Source organism: Natator depressus, chromosome 12 (assembly GCF_965152275.1).
Source record: "Natator depressus isolate rNatDep1 chromosome 12, rNatDep2.hap1, whole genome shotgun sequence".
In the NCBI taxonomy this organism is placed as follows: domain Eukaryota; kingdom Metazoa; phylum Chordata; order Testudines; family Cheloniidae; genus Natator; species Natator depressus.
Window position 1 is genome coordinate 41246786 of NC_134245.1, and position 13974 is coordinate 41260759.

General features: G+C 47.9%; 1 protein-coding gene across 2 annotated transcripts in view; it reads left to right on the forward strand.

The window, feature by feature from the left end:
- Positions 1–13974, forward strand: part of WWP2 (WW domain containing E3 ubiquitin protein ligase 2) — an 89598-nt gene that overhangs the window by 43868 nt on the left and 31756 nt on the right. For both annotated transcript variants that reach the window (XM_074968992.1, XM_074968991.1), the window contains exon 8: positions 1937–2138. In XM_074968992.1, the coding sequence (XP_074825093.1) occupies positions 1937–2138 (202 nt within the window). The remainder of the gene's footprint in view (positions 1–1936; positions 2139–13974) is intronic.

Sequence of the window (13974 nt, forward strand, 5' to 3'; positions counted from 1 at the left end):
CCTCAGCTTTGGGAAATCAACTCTTTTGAAGCACCAAGATTGTATATTGCTGGTTGGGAGACTCCTCTGTTTGCCCATATGGAATGGAACCAGGTCATGATTTCTGATCCCTGTTACACACCTAACTCCTCTTGTTCCCTGGCCTGTAACAGACCACTACCCCCTTCTGTGCTGTGTTAGGTAGGTAGCCATACACATTCAGGATCCTGTTGTTCTGAGTTATCAGTCACTCTAAAACCAGTAATTGTGTCTTTAATGCAGAGTATCACTCCACACACGTTTTACCTACTCTGTGCTTCCTAAACAAGTTGTAACCAGTGACTTTAACATTACAGTCTTGTGAATTGTCCCATCAGGTTTCAACGATACCAATTATATTAAATTTATTCTTGTCAGTAAGAATTTCCAATTCCTCTTTGGTTGTTTCCCAGATTCCTAGCATTGGTATGTGAATGACTGAAAGGCTTCTCTTCACATTCTTGGCTGTATCAATTCAGTTTGTTCGCAACATGCTGAGTTTGTTTGTACATGATTTGCCGCCTTTTCCTGGTGGTGGTAGTTTAATGCCCTCCTGGGTGCCTCAGCTGCTTGCCTGCTGAGAAGGTTAGCCGGTGAGATGCAGGCTGTCCTGTTCATACCACCCCTGTCCCACTGCACTGTAGCCCAGGGTTCCACAGAACTTCAGGCGCAATGTGCAGCTGTGGGGTGTTCTCAGTATCTGTAAAATCTCTCCGGAACTGGCTCTCTTAGGTAGTACGTATCTACGAGCATCTAGGAATCTGCTTAGGGCCTACAAGTAACCTCCGAGGTGTAATGATGTCCATGGCCATGGTAACTCGGCCACTGCTTTGACTCTTGGGATTTCTACTGACTTACCCATTGTGTGGAAGCCATCTCTCTTTGTGAGCGAAGGGGTCTCCTGTGGGGACTGAGGTGCAGGGACTGGCTGGGGCTCCCTCTCCCAGAATTAGCCTTGGGTCAACATGGGTCACAAGCTGCTGCTTGTTTTCACTCTTGGAACCCGTTTGAAGCCTGTGGCCTGGCTTTGGTCACACATTACACTTAGAATTCAGTTGTGGGTCAAGTGGGTTCCCCTGAGTCCTAGCAGAGTGACAGGCGTCAAGGCGAGGGGCTGGCAAACGTGCACAGTGGAGCTGCCATCCTTCATGCTGTCATGCATGTGAGTACGTGTGTGCACTCGATGTCCAGGAGTGGCTGCACTCCTCCCAGTGCAGAGGAGGAGGAGCAGCTGCTACAGGCATGGCCTGTGAGGGAGTAGCAGGGAAGTGGGCGCTCCCTGCCCCCAGCAGAAAACCAGGAAAGGCCAGAGCCTTGGGCAGCAGGCGGAGCCACTGGGTGGCATCTTGCAGGCTAATGTGCTGCCACTTCTCTATCTTCCTTCCTGCCCCCCATTACCTGTGAGGTTTGCTCCTTTCCTGCTGAGTATTCACTGGGGTCAGCCAGTATTCACTTGCTGAGTCAGCCCTTCCCAAGGCGCAGGGCACCTCCTGGGATCCCTGCTCCTCACCTGAATTAACCCAGTGCCCCTAGCGCCAGGAAGTTTGCTGGCAGCCTGCAGGGGAAATGCTAGACAGTGAGCACCCTTGTTTCCCACACGCTCTGCTTTGTCCGTCCAACCCGGCCGGTGCAGACAGAGGAGGCGCAGGGGATGGCAGCCGTTGGCAGAGGAGCAGAGGCCCTAGTACTGCTCCCCAGCCTTGGGTGAACAGCGAAGCTCCCTTTGCAGATGGCTGCAAGCTCCCTGTGAACCTGGGGCAGAGGCTAATCGTTGCCGTCAGTAAGCAGGGCTGTAGTGGTGCGTTTTCCCTTCTCCCTCAGGAGGTGGGGCTGTGCACGTATCAGGGCTGGCTAGATCAGCCACGGCTGCCTGGGTCTCCTCACTCAGCCCTAATCTCTCTGCCCTCTGCATTTTCAGTGAATGGGGACTCTGCTGGTGCCACTGACACTGAAGAGGAAAGGTCTGTGGTGGGCGTGACCTCGCCACCTGCAGCAGTGTCGAACGAGACCCCCACCCTTCCTGCTCCATCCGTCCCTGGGGAGCCAGAGGAGCCGGCCCTTGCCTCAGGCACCCAGTCACCTCGGCCTGCAGCGCAGGCCTTGGAAGCTCTACCACCCGGGTAAGCAGCTCTGTCTCCAGCCTCGGGCCCATTCAGAACACGGTGTGGCCCATTCCCAGGGCAGGGCACCATGGCGCTTGCTCCTCCCATGGCTGGGGTCGGGGGAGTGAGGCTAGTTCTGTGCAGAGAGGGTCCGAGGAACTTGAGTGGTCTGGGCCGCTGCTCTGAGCCTGCAGGAGCAGCTGTGTTGGAGGGTGGGGCTCTGTTCTGCCAGGCTGGCTATGGAAACAAAAAAGCACATGGGGCCCTTGGTACTTTCTCGAGCATCACAGACAAGCAGCCGGACTGTGACGTTGGACCTGGTCCATGGACAGCATCTGTGTTTGGCTGTATGTGGGGACTGACCTCTCGTCCCTCAGCAGGGGGTGGGCCAAGGCTGTATCCGTTTCACGTTCTCAGGGGCTATACACAGCCGCAACATGACAAATCCCTTGCTGTCAGGTCCCCAAGGGCAGAACCGCGCCTTTTGCTCTTCCTGAGCAGGACGGAAGGTGTCTGTGATGCATACATTACAAAGAAATCTGGGAAATTTCCAGAGAGCTCCCTTTAAACAAGAGGGCCTGAACATTTTTTAAAATAAACTCTTAGAAACATGTAAGGGTCCTGCTCCCCTGTCAGTTTGGAGTGGGGGGGTCTCACTTAGCTGGGGTCTCCCATGCTAGCTGCTATACAGAGAAACCGTGGGTCTGACCAGACAAAGCGTTCTGACAGATGCACACAAGAGGTGGAACCAGAGAGAGCTCTGTTCTTGGGTTTCTCTCCAGTCCTGGGCCTTTCCAGACTTACAGTAACAGCAGGAGGTAGAAAATCTTCAGAGCAGAAGGGAAGAGGACTTGGTGCTTGCAGTCCCCCCAGTAGTAGAGCAGCTGGGAGAGGGGCGCTCTGGAAATTACATTAGCGTGTGAGCTGCAAGACCATCGTGCAGCCCAGCCCAGGCCAGGATGCAGGAGGGCAGTCTGAGCGAAAGCTTTCTCTCTGAATTTGGGCCATTCAGGCAACGCAGCAAGAGGGGGTTGTTAAAGGGGAAAATGGCCTCCTGCATTTCCTGTGAAGTAAGCTGTTTATTTTCCTTTGGCTAAGCTAGTGCCTGGAAGGTCAGGGCCTCGCTCATGTGTCAGTCATAGGTAATTAGGGTTAACAGCTCAGTGTGTCTTTGTGGGGTGTGTGAGGGTTACTGTTTTCAGGGCTTGGGCTCTTCCTGTTTCCAGGCAGCTGGAAAAGGCCAGTGCTCTGAAAAAAGTCTTTATTCCAGCAGGAGCTGGAGCTTCTCACTGCTCCTTCTGGTCAGACTGAAGATCTCCTCCTTGCGCCCCAGTACTCTCCAGGGCGGACCTGGGGCATTGTCTCTTTCCTGGTGTGAGTGGGCTGTGACTGCCAGCCCAGCCCGTGTGCCACTCATGAACAGAGTTATGGAAGTCCCTAAGGGTGCAGGGAGGTTTCCTTAGCACGTTCAGCTCTTTCAGCCACCCATTCCATGGCCCCATGGAGCCACTCTGAGGATGGGCTAATTTGCTGTCCATTCCCTGGCTCAACCGCACGTTCTTGCTCCTGTTTCTCTCTGTGATTGGAGCAGAGAATCCAGCATGTCGGAGGGAGAGAGGGTGGCAAATATTCAACCTGCTGTTTGTGGTCGGGGTAGGGAGGAGGAAGAACAGCAGCATCAAATCCCCTCCTGTTGCACCCACTGGCCTTAAGGGCCACCACACTGCAGCTTGGGCCGTTCCCTATCTGTACCCTGGGCAGAGACTCTCCAGGGGGTAAAATGATTCACCCTCTAGCTTGGGCTTGTTATTGGAGTTACAGACTCGTGCTGTGCTAAGCTAGAGTGAACAGTCACTGGCCTGCTTGCGCAGCATGGAGCCCCGTGTCCTGCACTGGCAGGGCGAGAGTGGAGTGTTTTCTGGGGTCTCTCGTGGTGGTTCTGAGCACATCAGGAGCCAGAGTTCTAGGGCATGAGTGGCCGAATGTGAGACCTGCCCCAAGAGAGGCTAGACCAGCCTTTCTCCCCCCAGAGTCTTGCTCTGGCTTGGCAGTGCTCCTGGCTAAAATGGGGTGGGGGAAAAAGGTGGAGGTACGCGAACCAGAGCTGGTGCAAATGGGCTTGTGGGGGCTGGGGGTTTCTATTAGGCCCTGATCTGGGGAGGTGCATTTCTGGCTGTCTTACCACGCTGGCATGTTGCTGGGAATGACTTTGGCTAGTGGTTTGGAGAGCTGAAGAAGCAGTCAGCTGTGTCCATGTGGGCAGTAGTGTCAGAGGAAGAAGGGGACCCAGACAAAGCCGGGTAGGTTCAGGCTTGGTAGCAAGACATTCGCATACGTGGCTGAGCAGAGTGCAGATCAGCCCCGTGGTGGCCGGGCGGTGGCTGGGGTGACTGACCAGGGTGGAGTGTTGAGTGCATGCATAGCAGTTCTGGGGCTTGCTGCTTACAGGGGATCTGGGACCCCACCCGCTATTGAGCATCATGCCATTGCAGGTGGGTCCGAGAGCCTCCATGTCACTCTCACAGGCTTAGAATGCTCCAGGGGGTTGAGTGCCTGTTGCAGGAGCCCTGGCTTTTCTACGCACTTCCTTTGATCCCTGGAGAGATGCAGTAGGATGATCTCCCCCATGTCCACTCCCTTTCACAGCCCTGAGGGGGTCTCAGCTCTTCCCATCTTTATCTGATGGATGCTTGGAGCTTGCTTCTCTCCCCACCGCCCACCACACACAGGGAATCTACAGAGGCCAGGTTCATGTGGGGATTGAGCTATTTATTCTGCTCAGATGGCTGTCTCAAAACATCTGCACCAGATGTGGTGAGCTCAGAGGAGTCTCATGCACATGACTGGGAGTCTGTTTTAGGGGCTGGAGGATACTGGAAGGTGGTCTGAATAATTCCAGATCCAGCAGCGCCCAGAATCCGTCCCTTACAGCCACCTGGCCTTACGCTTAGACTTGTTGTCATGTGATTAACTTGAAGGGAGCCAGGGTACGTGTGGGTATGAGAGCAGTTGCTTTGTAGAGTTGGAAACTTTTGGGGGTGGGGACCCCACTTTAACACACAGGTTTCCCAGCTGGCTGATAATGGAATGGGAAGGCAGCTGGAGTCATCAACTCCTGCATCTGGTTCCTATCAGTGATGATCCTGCACTGGGGACGGAGTGCTAGTTAACACGGCGTGTATACACAGCTCTGTCTCGCGCACACAAAGAGGCACATTATGCTGTCTGGCAGAAGGCATGGTACTGTGGTTTCTTACATAAGGCAAGGCATTTTGTTTGGACTGCAGGTTACCTTAGCACTGCCATTTCACACCGGCCACTGCTCCCTACAGCCACTGCCTGGTGCAGCCATTTCCTGCAGCCAGAACAGAGTTATACTGGTGTGCAGTGGGGGCAGGCGTGCCACACGCTGCAGACTCTCAGTGACAGGGTACCTGGATAAAACCACGATCAGCTTGCTCTTCGGAAGGGAAGGAATGCTGCGGGTGCTTTCCCACCAGACACATTATGAAGCATGATTAGAGAGGGGGATGCTTGCAAATAAGTTGCCCACATTTCTTGGGGGAGTTTGACTGAAAGCTTCATCCCTGGGCTTGGGACTGGAGAATGGGCACAAGATGCAATGCACATGCATAGGCAAAACCCAGACACTAACTTCTTTGCAGCTGAGACTATGATTCTGTCACAACACTTCATTAGGATGGTATTTTTCTGTTTTACCTCTTGTCCTGACTGTATGCTAGAGTAACAGCTGCAAGCTGCATTCTAGACAGTTTTTTTTGGGGGGAGTGCATTCTGATTGGCCCAGGAAACAGGCTCCAGCCAATTGAAATCTTCTTTTTTTAATTAAAATACATTAAAAAAATCTTTGAACAAGCTGGTTTCTGATTGGCTGCATTGATGTTTGTCTCAGCTTCTCCTGCAAACTGACAGTTGATTGTGCAGTGATCCCTACTGGTGCAGACACCAATACGGCCTTGTGGAAGCTCAGATGTCATTGGGCCCTGGAAGAATATAGGAAGTAGTTTATTATCCACATTTTTCCATCCATGTTGCAATAGTCATCCAATATCTGGATGTTTAAAGACACCCAAATCTTTGTTTGCTAAGATCCTCTTTTGACATGCTCTTCAAAACTGTCCACACATGGTTGTCCACACATGGTCAACATACAGTGACTTGTCCTTTTGGATGACTAGATTGATGCGCAAGCACTTCAGGTCTCTGTGGGTCTCCCTTTCTTTCTCACCTGGTCATACACACTGTGACCAACTTCATTGCTGCAGAAATTCTGGCTTGTTAAATACTGTCTCCCAATTTGGCATGATCTCTGAAGTGGTAAGTGCCCTTTGTTCTGACAGCATAAACAGGGATGAGACAGAGTCATCCTGTTAATGAGCATACAGCAGGAAGTATGTTGCAGAAATCAGGACTGGGCGCATCACACATTGCCTGCAGTTTGTTGGTAGTGGTGCCTGTTTCAGTCCACATGCTATCGGTGTGTTCCATTTTGGAGTCTGTATCAGATGACCTAATTTCTGTTGTTCCTTTGACACGGAGAGACCGAAAAGCTATGTTGGTACGTACAATATGCAGAAGCATCCTTGTATCCAGTTTCTGTTTAGTATTGTACAAGTCTTAGGCTGCTTCAGCACCTCTACTGGTGATGGACTTCGGTGCTTCACCATTGGAAGAGACTCCAGCAAGGAGTGTTTGTGTTGGGTGTGCTCCTGCCACCTCAGGTGCATTTTGAATCATATATTCACGGAGGAATTTTACAGGTGACTGACTGCTTGTTGGATGCCACATTTAGAAACTTTAGGGTACTAATCACCTGGTATTTCTTGCATCGAACCTTAGATTCTGTCTGGCGCTGTCTTTCTGCAATTTTCACAGAGTTACTGTTGTCATATCTGTCAAAGATTTTGATTACAGAATTAGCTTTGTGAAATCCTTTTAGGACCTGTCTCAGGTACTCAGCAGCCAATTAATCCAGTGTGTGGAATTTATCTCCAGCCATTATTTGTGTGACAGCCATCGCATCTCTGACCTACACTTCCGTTGTGGCATGCTCTTAGCTCCTGGATTCTGTCAGTTTGAGCTTCCAGCAGATGGAATTTAGCATCTCTGTTCTTTTCATTGTTCCATCAGCATGGAAGAGTGACACAGGCATTGGTCCTACTGGGTGATTAAGAACAGTTGCCATTGAAACATCATCTCTGCATCTTTCTAAGGACAGGAAAACAATTTTTGGACTGATAGCTGCTGTGATTGTCCCTTCCTTGCCAGACCTAAATTTGGTGGTCTTGGGCATTTCAGCAAATATTTTGATGCCAGATTTCTTGACTGGGCTGAAGAAGCTGCGTGTACCATCAGAATCAAGTGCATCTCTCACAAATTTCTTCATTTGTTGTTCACCAACGTCTACTGTTAGCCACAGAGACTCTTGTGCATCTGATGTTACATACAATCCAGTTAGATCTATTAAGCCCCTCTGGATATAGTTCAGGGTCAAATAGTTTGTTATATTGTTGATGGTGTGGCTGGTAAGAGCTATCTGTTACATGCTCTTCATCACTCTTCAGTGCAGAGGCTTAGATTTGTTTGCAGACTGTGTACACTACTACTTGTTAGGCCACTTCTTACTCCCATAGCTTTTGCATATTCACTCAGGACTTGTGAGGGTCCATCTGACAAGAGCTGGCTTCTTTATTGTCAGTGCTACAATCCCACGGCTACCCTTTGATGACAGTTTTCTCTGTTCCCAGGTCACCCTAAATTCATTGAAAGAACCAGGAGTTGGATGCACAACAAATTCCCCAGCTTCAAAAGCTCTGTGTATTCCTCCAGGGAGACCTAGCATATCAAGAATGTAGATTGGTATCCACCTGGTGTAGCTGGGCCTCTTTGCAGTAAAGAAGTATGGAAGCATGGCACTCTGCGTGTGCAGGGGAAGTTGTGAGTCACCCTCTTGCTCTGCATGGACATTTAGAAGCAGTATCTGCATAACCTGGAGAAAATGATCCCAGAACTTGAATGTAGCAGACTGGGCATACGTCCATGTCTGAAATTCCTCTAGTAGTGGCAGTATATGCTGAGTCACAGCATCATCAAGCTTTTAAATGGCATGTTGTAAGGACCCAATGTCTTCAGACTCAAACACCTTTTGAATGTTAGCCAGCCTTAGCCAGACTACATGAGTACCCCCTCCCTGCTCATGGCACTGAACAAATTAATAAAGTTCCAGAGCACTCAGGGCCTCAGGTGTGAGAGTCAAGCCACGCAGAGCACAAGCTGCAGACACATCAGGATCAGCAAGGTCTCGCAATCCTGTGTCTCCCCAGAATTTCCCAGCACATGCAGGGAAACAGCACAGGGTGTGAAAACCACGCAGGCAAATCACGTTGGTACCAAATTCATTTGGGAGAGTCTGTTTTTCACTTACTGAGCAACACATACCGCTGCTGATCCATTGTCTGAACAGCATGCTGCTGTTGATGTTTCCGTACATTTCAGCATTGTAGTGTATACTGTGGTCATCTCAACTGGTTTGGCATCCACATTTGGTGCATATGCAACTGCTGTGTGGCTGCTCTTCTTGGTTGCAAGCTTGTGGTTGAAACCAGCCCCAAATGGAATCCCCTGAGTGTGAACGATATTGACATCCTTTGGCATTGGTAGGACACCACAAGGTAGTCATCTTAAAAGACACCAGGAAAGATCTTGTGCAGTGTTCATTTGTAGGCGACAAGAGTTTATTTTCACAAGTACTTTTTCATGGGGAATTTGTTCTACGTTTTTCAAATGCTGCATACTGCATAAGAGCTCTGTTTGCCTAGGGAGAAGAAGTAACTTTTCTTTCCCACATTTCAGTGATATTTACTGTGATGCTGGACTATCTGCAGACTGTTCTTGAAATACCACTCTAGCCATTCAATGGAAGGTGTTCTTTCCATCAGTGGTCTCTGCATTGATGTCTATATGATTATCTCATTCATGGATGACATTTCCACCAGCATAAAGTTGTACAATTCCATTTGAAAGGAACAAACCTTCCTGGAGTCTTTCCACTTCAGTTTTTGCAGTGCTAGTGATGAACTGCCTCACCTCATCATAATTTAGGCAGGATCCATGAAGGTATTGTCTATCAATTAAATTGTGAGACCCAAACTCATGGTGTAGCTGTGTAGCAAGGCTTGTGTGCAGTGGTGTGATAATTTTGTAACTGTTAAGTACTATCAACATGTTGTTGTGTTGATTCCCGAAAACACTATCAAAGTACAGAAAATACTGCAAGAACTCGACGCAAAAAGAAGCCAAGTCAGACTGAAAATGAACTGCTCTAAAACAAAATTTATGCAGTCTGATGTCTTGCCAAAAGCCCAAATAATAGTCAAAGGAGAACAAATAAAAGAAGTTGAGCAATACGTCTATTTGGGCCAAGAAATTAACATGCACCACGATCAGGAAGGCGAACTCTCGTGAGAAAGAGAAAGAAAGCAGGTTGGTGTGCATTCAATTCTGTCAAGGATGTCCTCCAAGGAAAAATCAACAAGGCAACACGTGCAAACCTCTTCAACTCAACAGGACTGCCAAAAATGTTATATGGCAGCGAAACATGGGTGCTGACGAAGATAGAGGAGCAACAATTAACTGTCATGGAGAGGGCGATGGAAAGAAGAATTCTGGGGATTTCAATCTGCAACTGAGTCCCCAATGAAGTGATCAGACAGCAGAGCGGAGAACAGGATGTTGCTGTTGAAAGCAGGTACAGTAAATGTGATGAGTCGGGCATATAGCTAGGCTCACTGACAATCGATGGACTGCAGCTGTCGCCTAGTGGTACCCACGGGAACTGAAATGACCACTCGGCCGACCTCCAATGAAATGGGAAGTTTTTATCGTGAAAAGGCGTGGCTGCCCATGGAGAAGGAAGGCCAGGATAAGAGAAGAATGGAAGACAGATTGTGCTGATCACAACACATATGAGGGCTAAAGGACCGATCGATCAAGGTGATCAAGGTTAAGTACTATGCCCACTGCAATTGAGGCATCTTTTTGAATATCTTCTGAAGGATGATACTTATTGCTGGCTGAATTATACCAGAGGAGAGACTCCGGCACCAACTGGGGCACAAAAGTAGCTGCCTCTGTAAATTACAGTCACCTAGCATTGCGTAATTTGAGGCTTTCATTTTGGCTATTTCAGGTTGAAGCAGCATTATACAAAACCATTTGTTCATTTGAAAGCATTTCATCAGGCTCACTTGCTGGAAGAACATCTACACAAATCTGGATGATTTAAGTTCCTGCTTCACATTACTAGCAGCTTGGAAGCTTGGATAGCATCAGCTGATGTTGCGATGTTTCATATAACAGAGGTAGACTTGCCTTGTCCATGCTGTTCATGGAATGAAATCGCAGAACTGCAGTGTTTTTTTTTTAATCTTTCCTGCAATATGCTGCTGGACTAGCTTGCAGTTTCAAGAGAAGCAGGGCTTTATATCATTGTAGCAGCTTGGACAGAAGAGGAGTTTTCTTGTTGCACATAAGAGACAGTCTTCATTCAGATGGTAAAATGCAGTATCATAAGGTGACTGTATTGTTGCAGTCTAAGCAGATGGTTTTGCTTTAAATTCGTTTTTACTCAAGTAGGAATAAAGGCAGAGTGACTGATAAACTGTATCTCTAACAATCGAGTCTTCCCCACATATTCTGCACAACATGTCAACCTCTCCTCTTTGAAGTGCTGTCTCCCTTAGACTGGTTGTTCCCTCAAATGTTTCTGTTTTACGAAGTTTCTTGTCTGTCTTGTGTGTTTTTCTCAAGAAAACAATGCAGCAGGACCAATTGCTCAGGGATGTGCTTATTCTGGTGGATGTAGAAGCAGATGAAGACGATGCTCTCTGATACGATTTAATCTGTTTTCTTTCCTGAGTTCAATACAACTCTGAAGTGCCAAATTTGAGCAAACCCTGTGATGGAGTATTGGTGGCACATCATCTAAACTAGAAAACTCACCTTAGTAGATACCAATACAATTAATCTCTCCTTGGGTCTGCTGTCAATATCAGAGAATTCTGGCCAGTACTGGTGACTTTTGCATTCTCTTGATTTTTCTTGCTAAAGAGCACATTTTTCAAAGTTTATGAAGTGTCTCTTTGATGTAAGGGGCTTGTATTCCCCATGTCTTATATATTGTAACATCCCTGTGGAGGTAAAATTCCCAATTTATACTGTTAGCATGACTACCACCATTTTGTACAAATAGACATACTTGTGCTAAATTAGATATGAATTCGATCTCTGTTAGTACCGTAATGGCCCTTTTTGTTTAGTGAGCATTTTGATTGAAGCCTAGTATGAAGCGCTGTATTGTCATCTCTAACACTAATACTGACCTGTGGATAAGTGTCACTGAATTAGAAAGCTAGTTTCTAGACTATTTCAAAGTTTAGTACTGCATGCATAGGTAATTATAAATTAAAATCTTGTACCAGGCAGACTAGATGCTTCATTGTATATACAAAAGCTTACAAATGGATTAGCGTTACATTCGGAATTTATGTACGTTTATATCTACCCAATGTGCAGTACAAACTATGGGCAGGCAACCTACTGCTGCTGTTCACAGCCATCAGTGTGAGACTGATCTGGTCAGCAAATTTCAATTGAAAATAGAGAAAACTATTGTAATCACTTGAGATACTTTGACAATTAAAAATATACAACGTGAAAACATTTCATGTTAGTATATTGCAAAATGTTGCTATTTGCCATTTTTGCCACATATTAAATAGCTTCATCGTTTCTGGAGAAAAAAACAACTCTCCCATGCAAAGCCAATAGAAAAATCTTTTAATACATTGTCTTTTGATAGCTTTGACCAATAAAAACCATGTTAGGGTGTTGCAATTAATGTGAACAGTAGAAGCTGTACTCAGTCATGTTGCAGCATTTTTGGAATTGTGCAAAAAATGACACTTTCTCATTTTGGGTACAGTTGTTTCACCTTGCCTACAGGCTTATGGCACCACGTCGTACCTCATCTAAATGGACATAAAATACGCTTTCAAATTATATATGATGTGGGTGTGGGTACATTAAACTCCCAAAATATGCCCCTTTTTGGGGACTTGCTGCACGCTTACGTGCTTTGCCTTTCCCACGAACCCCATCGTTCCTGGCTCTGTCCATCTCAATAAGAGCCTGCTGCTGAGGGTTCGGCATGGTTACCTCTGGAGAATCGCATGCTAGCTTGGTTCTGTGGCTGACATTAGTGGTACCAAAGTCCGTCTCCCTCTCGATCAACACACATCTTGTGCCAGAGGTCCAGCATCATCAACTGAAAAAGCCAAAGTGGTTATGTGTCTAACATGAACAGCATTGCAGGCCTAGATCTCTTCTGGCTGACTGAGTCCAGTGCTAAGGGACAAGTACATTTGCTTCTAAAGCACTGCTTGCCAAATGTGCCCAGGCCCATCAAGGCAGGGTTCCAGCTCAGGCGAGACTCTGTGCTCCACACAAGTGGTATTGAAGTCCCCAGATCCACCTAACAGAGTCCAGTACATAGGGTCAAGCTCCGTAAAGAGCTGCTGCCCAATGAGGCTGTATAGCTGGATGGAAATTGAGCTCCGTGTTGTGTGGTTTCTCAGGACCCCGACTCATTCTAGTTCTAGGGGTTAGACCACAACTTAGATTTTTACTCTACACCAGCATTTACTCCAGACATACGCTATCCCGGGGTCCATCTGGTGGCTCCTGGTGGCACACGGGATTACCAGCTGCATTGGCTTTGAGTAGTAAACCAGGAAGGAGACTTTCCAGGGCAGCTTTGGTATGGAGAGGGCAGCTCCCCTGTCCTCCGCACCCTCCCAGAGTTTGGGACTGGCCAGTGCCAGTGGTGCAGAGCCCTGCCGTGGTGGCATTGGTCATGCAAAAGCATTTAACAGGGAGGACTGCTTGAAGGTAGTTAGGTGGTTTAACCATTCATGTTCTTGCTTTGGAGGGACACGTGCAAACTTGATTACTGGGGTCTGGGCACACACAAAACCTCATCACCCACTGCATGCACTGCCCCGTCAACCTGGTTTCTCTGTGCCTGGGTTTGTGTCAGTCGTATGTGCAACAACCCCGCTGCATCACAACCAAGTTTTGTGTGTATTCATTTCCTTGGCTTTTCAAATGTTCCATCGGGGTTGAGCACTGGGTTGGGGAGACCAGTGGGGCAATAGTGCAGCAGGAGGACATTTTATCTGGGGGCCGGTGCACATGACTCCCTCTCAGTTGTTGGATAAAATTGGACCAGAAAGTAAAGCACCTCATGGAGGGTTTATGTGCCCCATCCCCGTCTATGGGGCTAGTGTCCATCACCACCCCAGTCACTTAGTCTTGCATGTGACTCGTCCTTCTCCCTCCACAGCCCCTTTCAGCCAATCAAGCTTTCATGCACTGGGCCTCCATCAAAGCAGGTTAGTTTGCTCTCCCCCATCAGTCAGTTTGTATGGACAATGCATAGTCTTCCAGTTAGAGCAAGACCAGTGGTTGAGAATGACCCTGAATCCAACATTTTCAAATAGGCCCTTCCCCAGTGGACCTATTCTCCTGGGGGGCTACCTCTCCACCAAGTTATATGTGGGGATACAATGTCTTTTAAGGGATCTCTCTCAACAATGACCTGCAGGACTGACAAGAGAGAATTTCAGCCTGAGCCCAAGTTCAAAGGCTTTCCATTAAAAATGCATGAAGAGAAACCAGACATGGGAAACCCAAAGTGTATGAAGCTAACCCTGTGTGAATCTGACACTAACTGGCCTCCTACGCTGGGAGAAAACCAGGGATTTGTGCCCTGTTT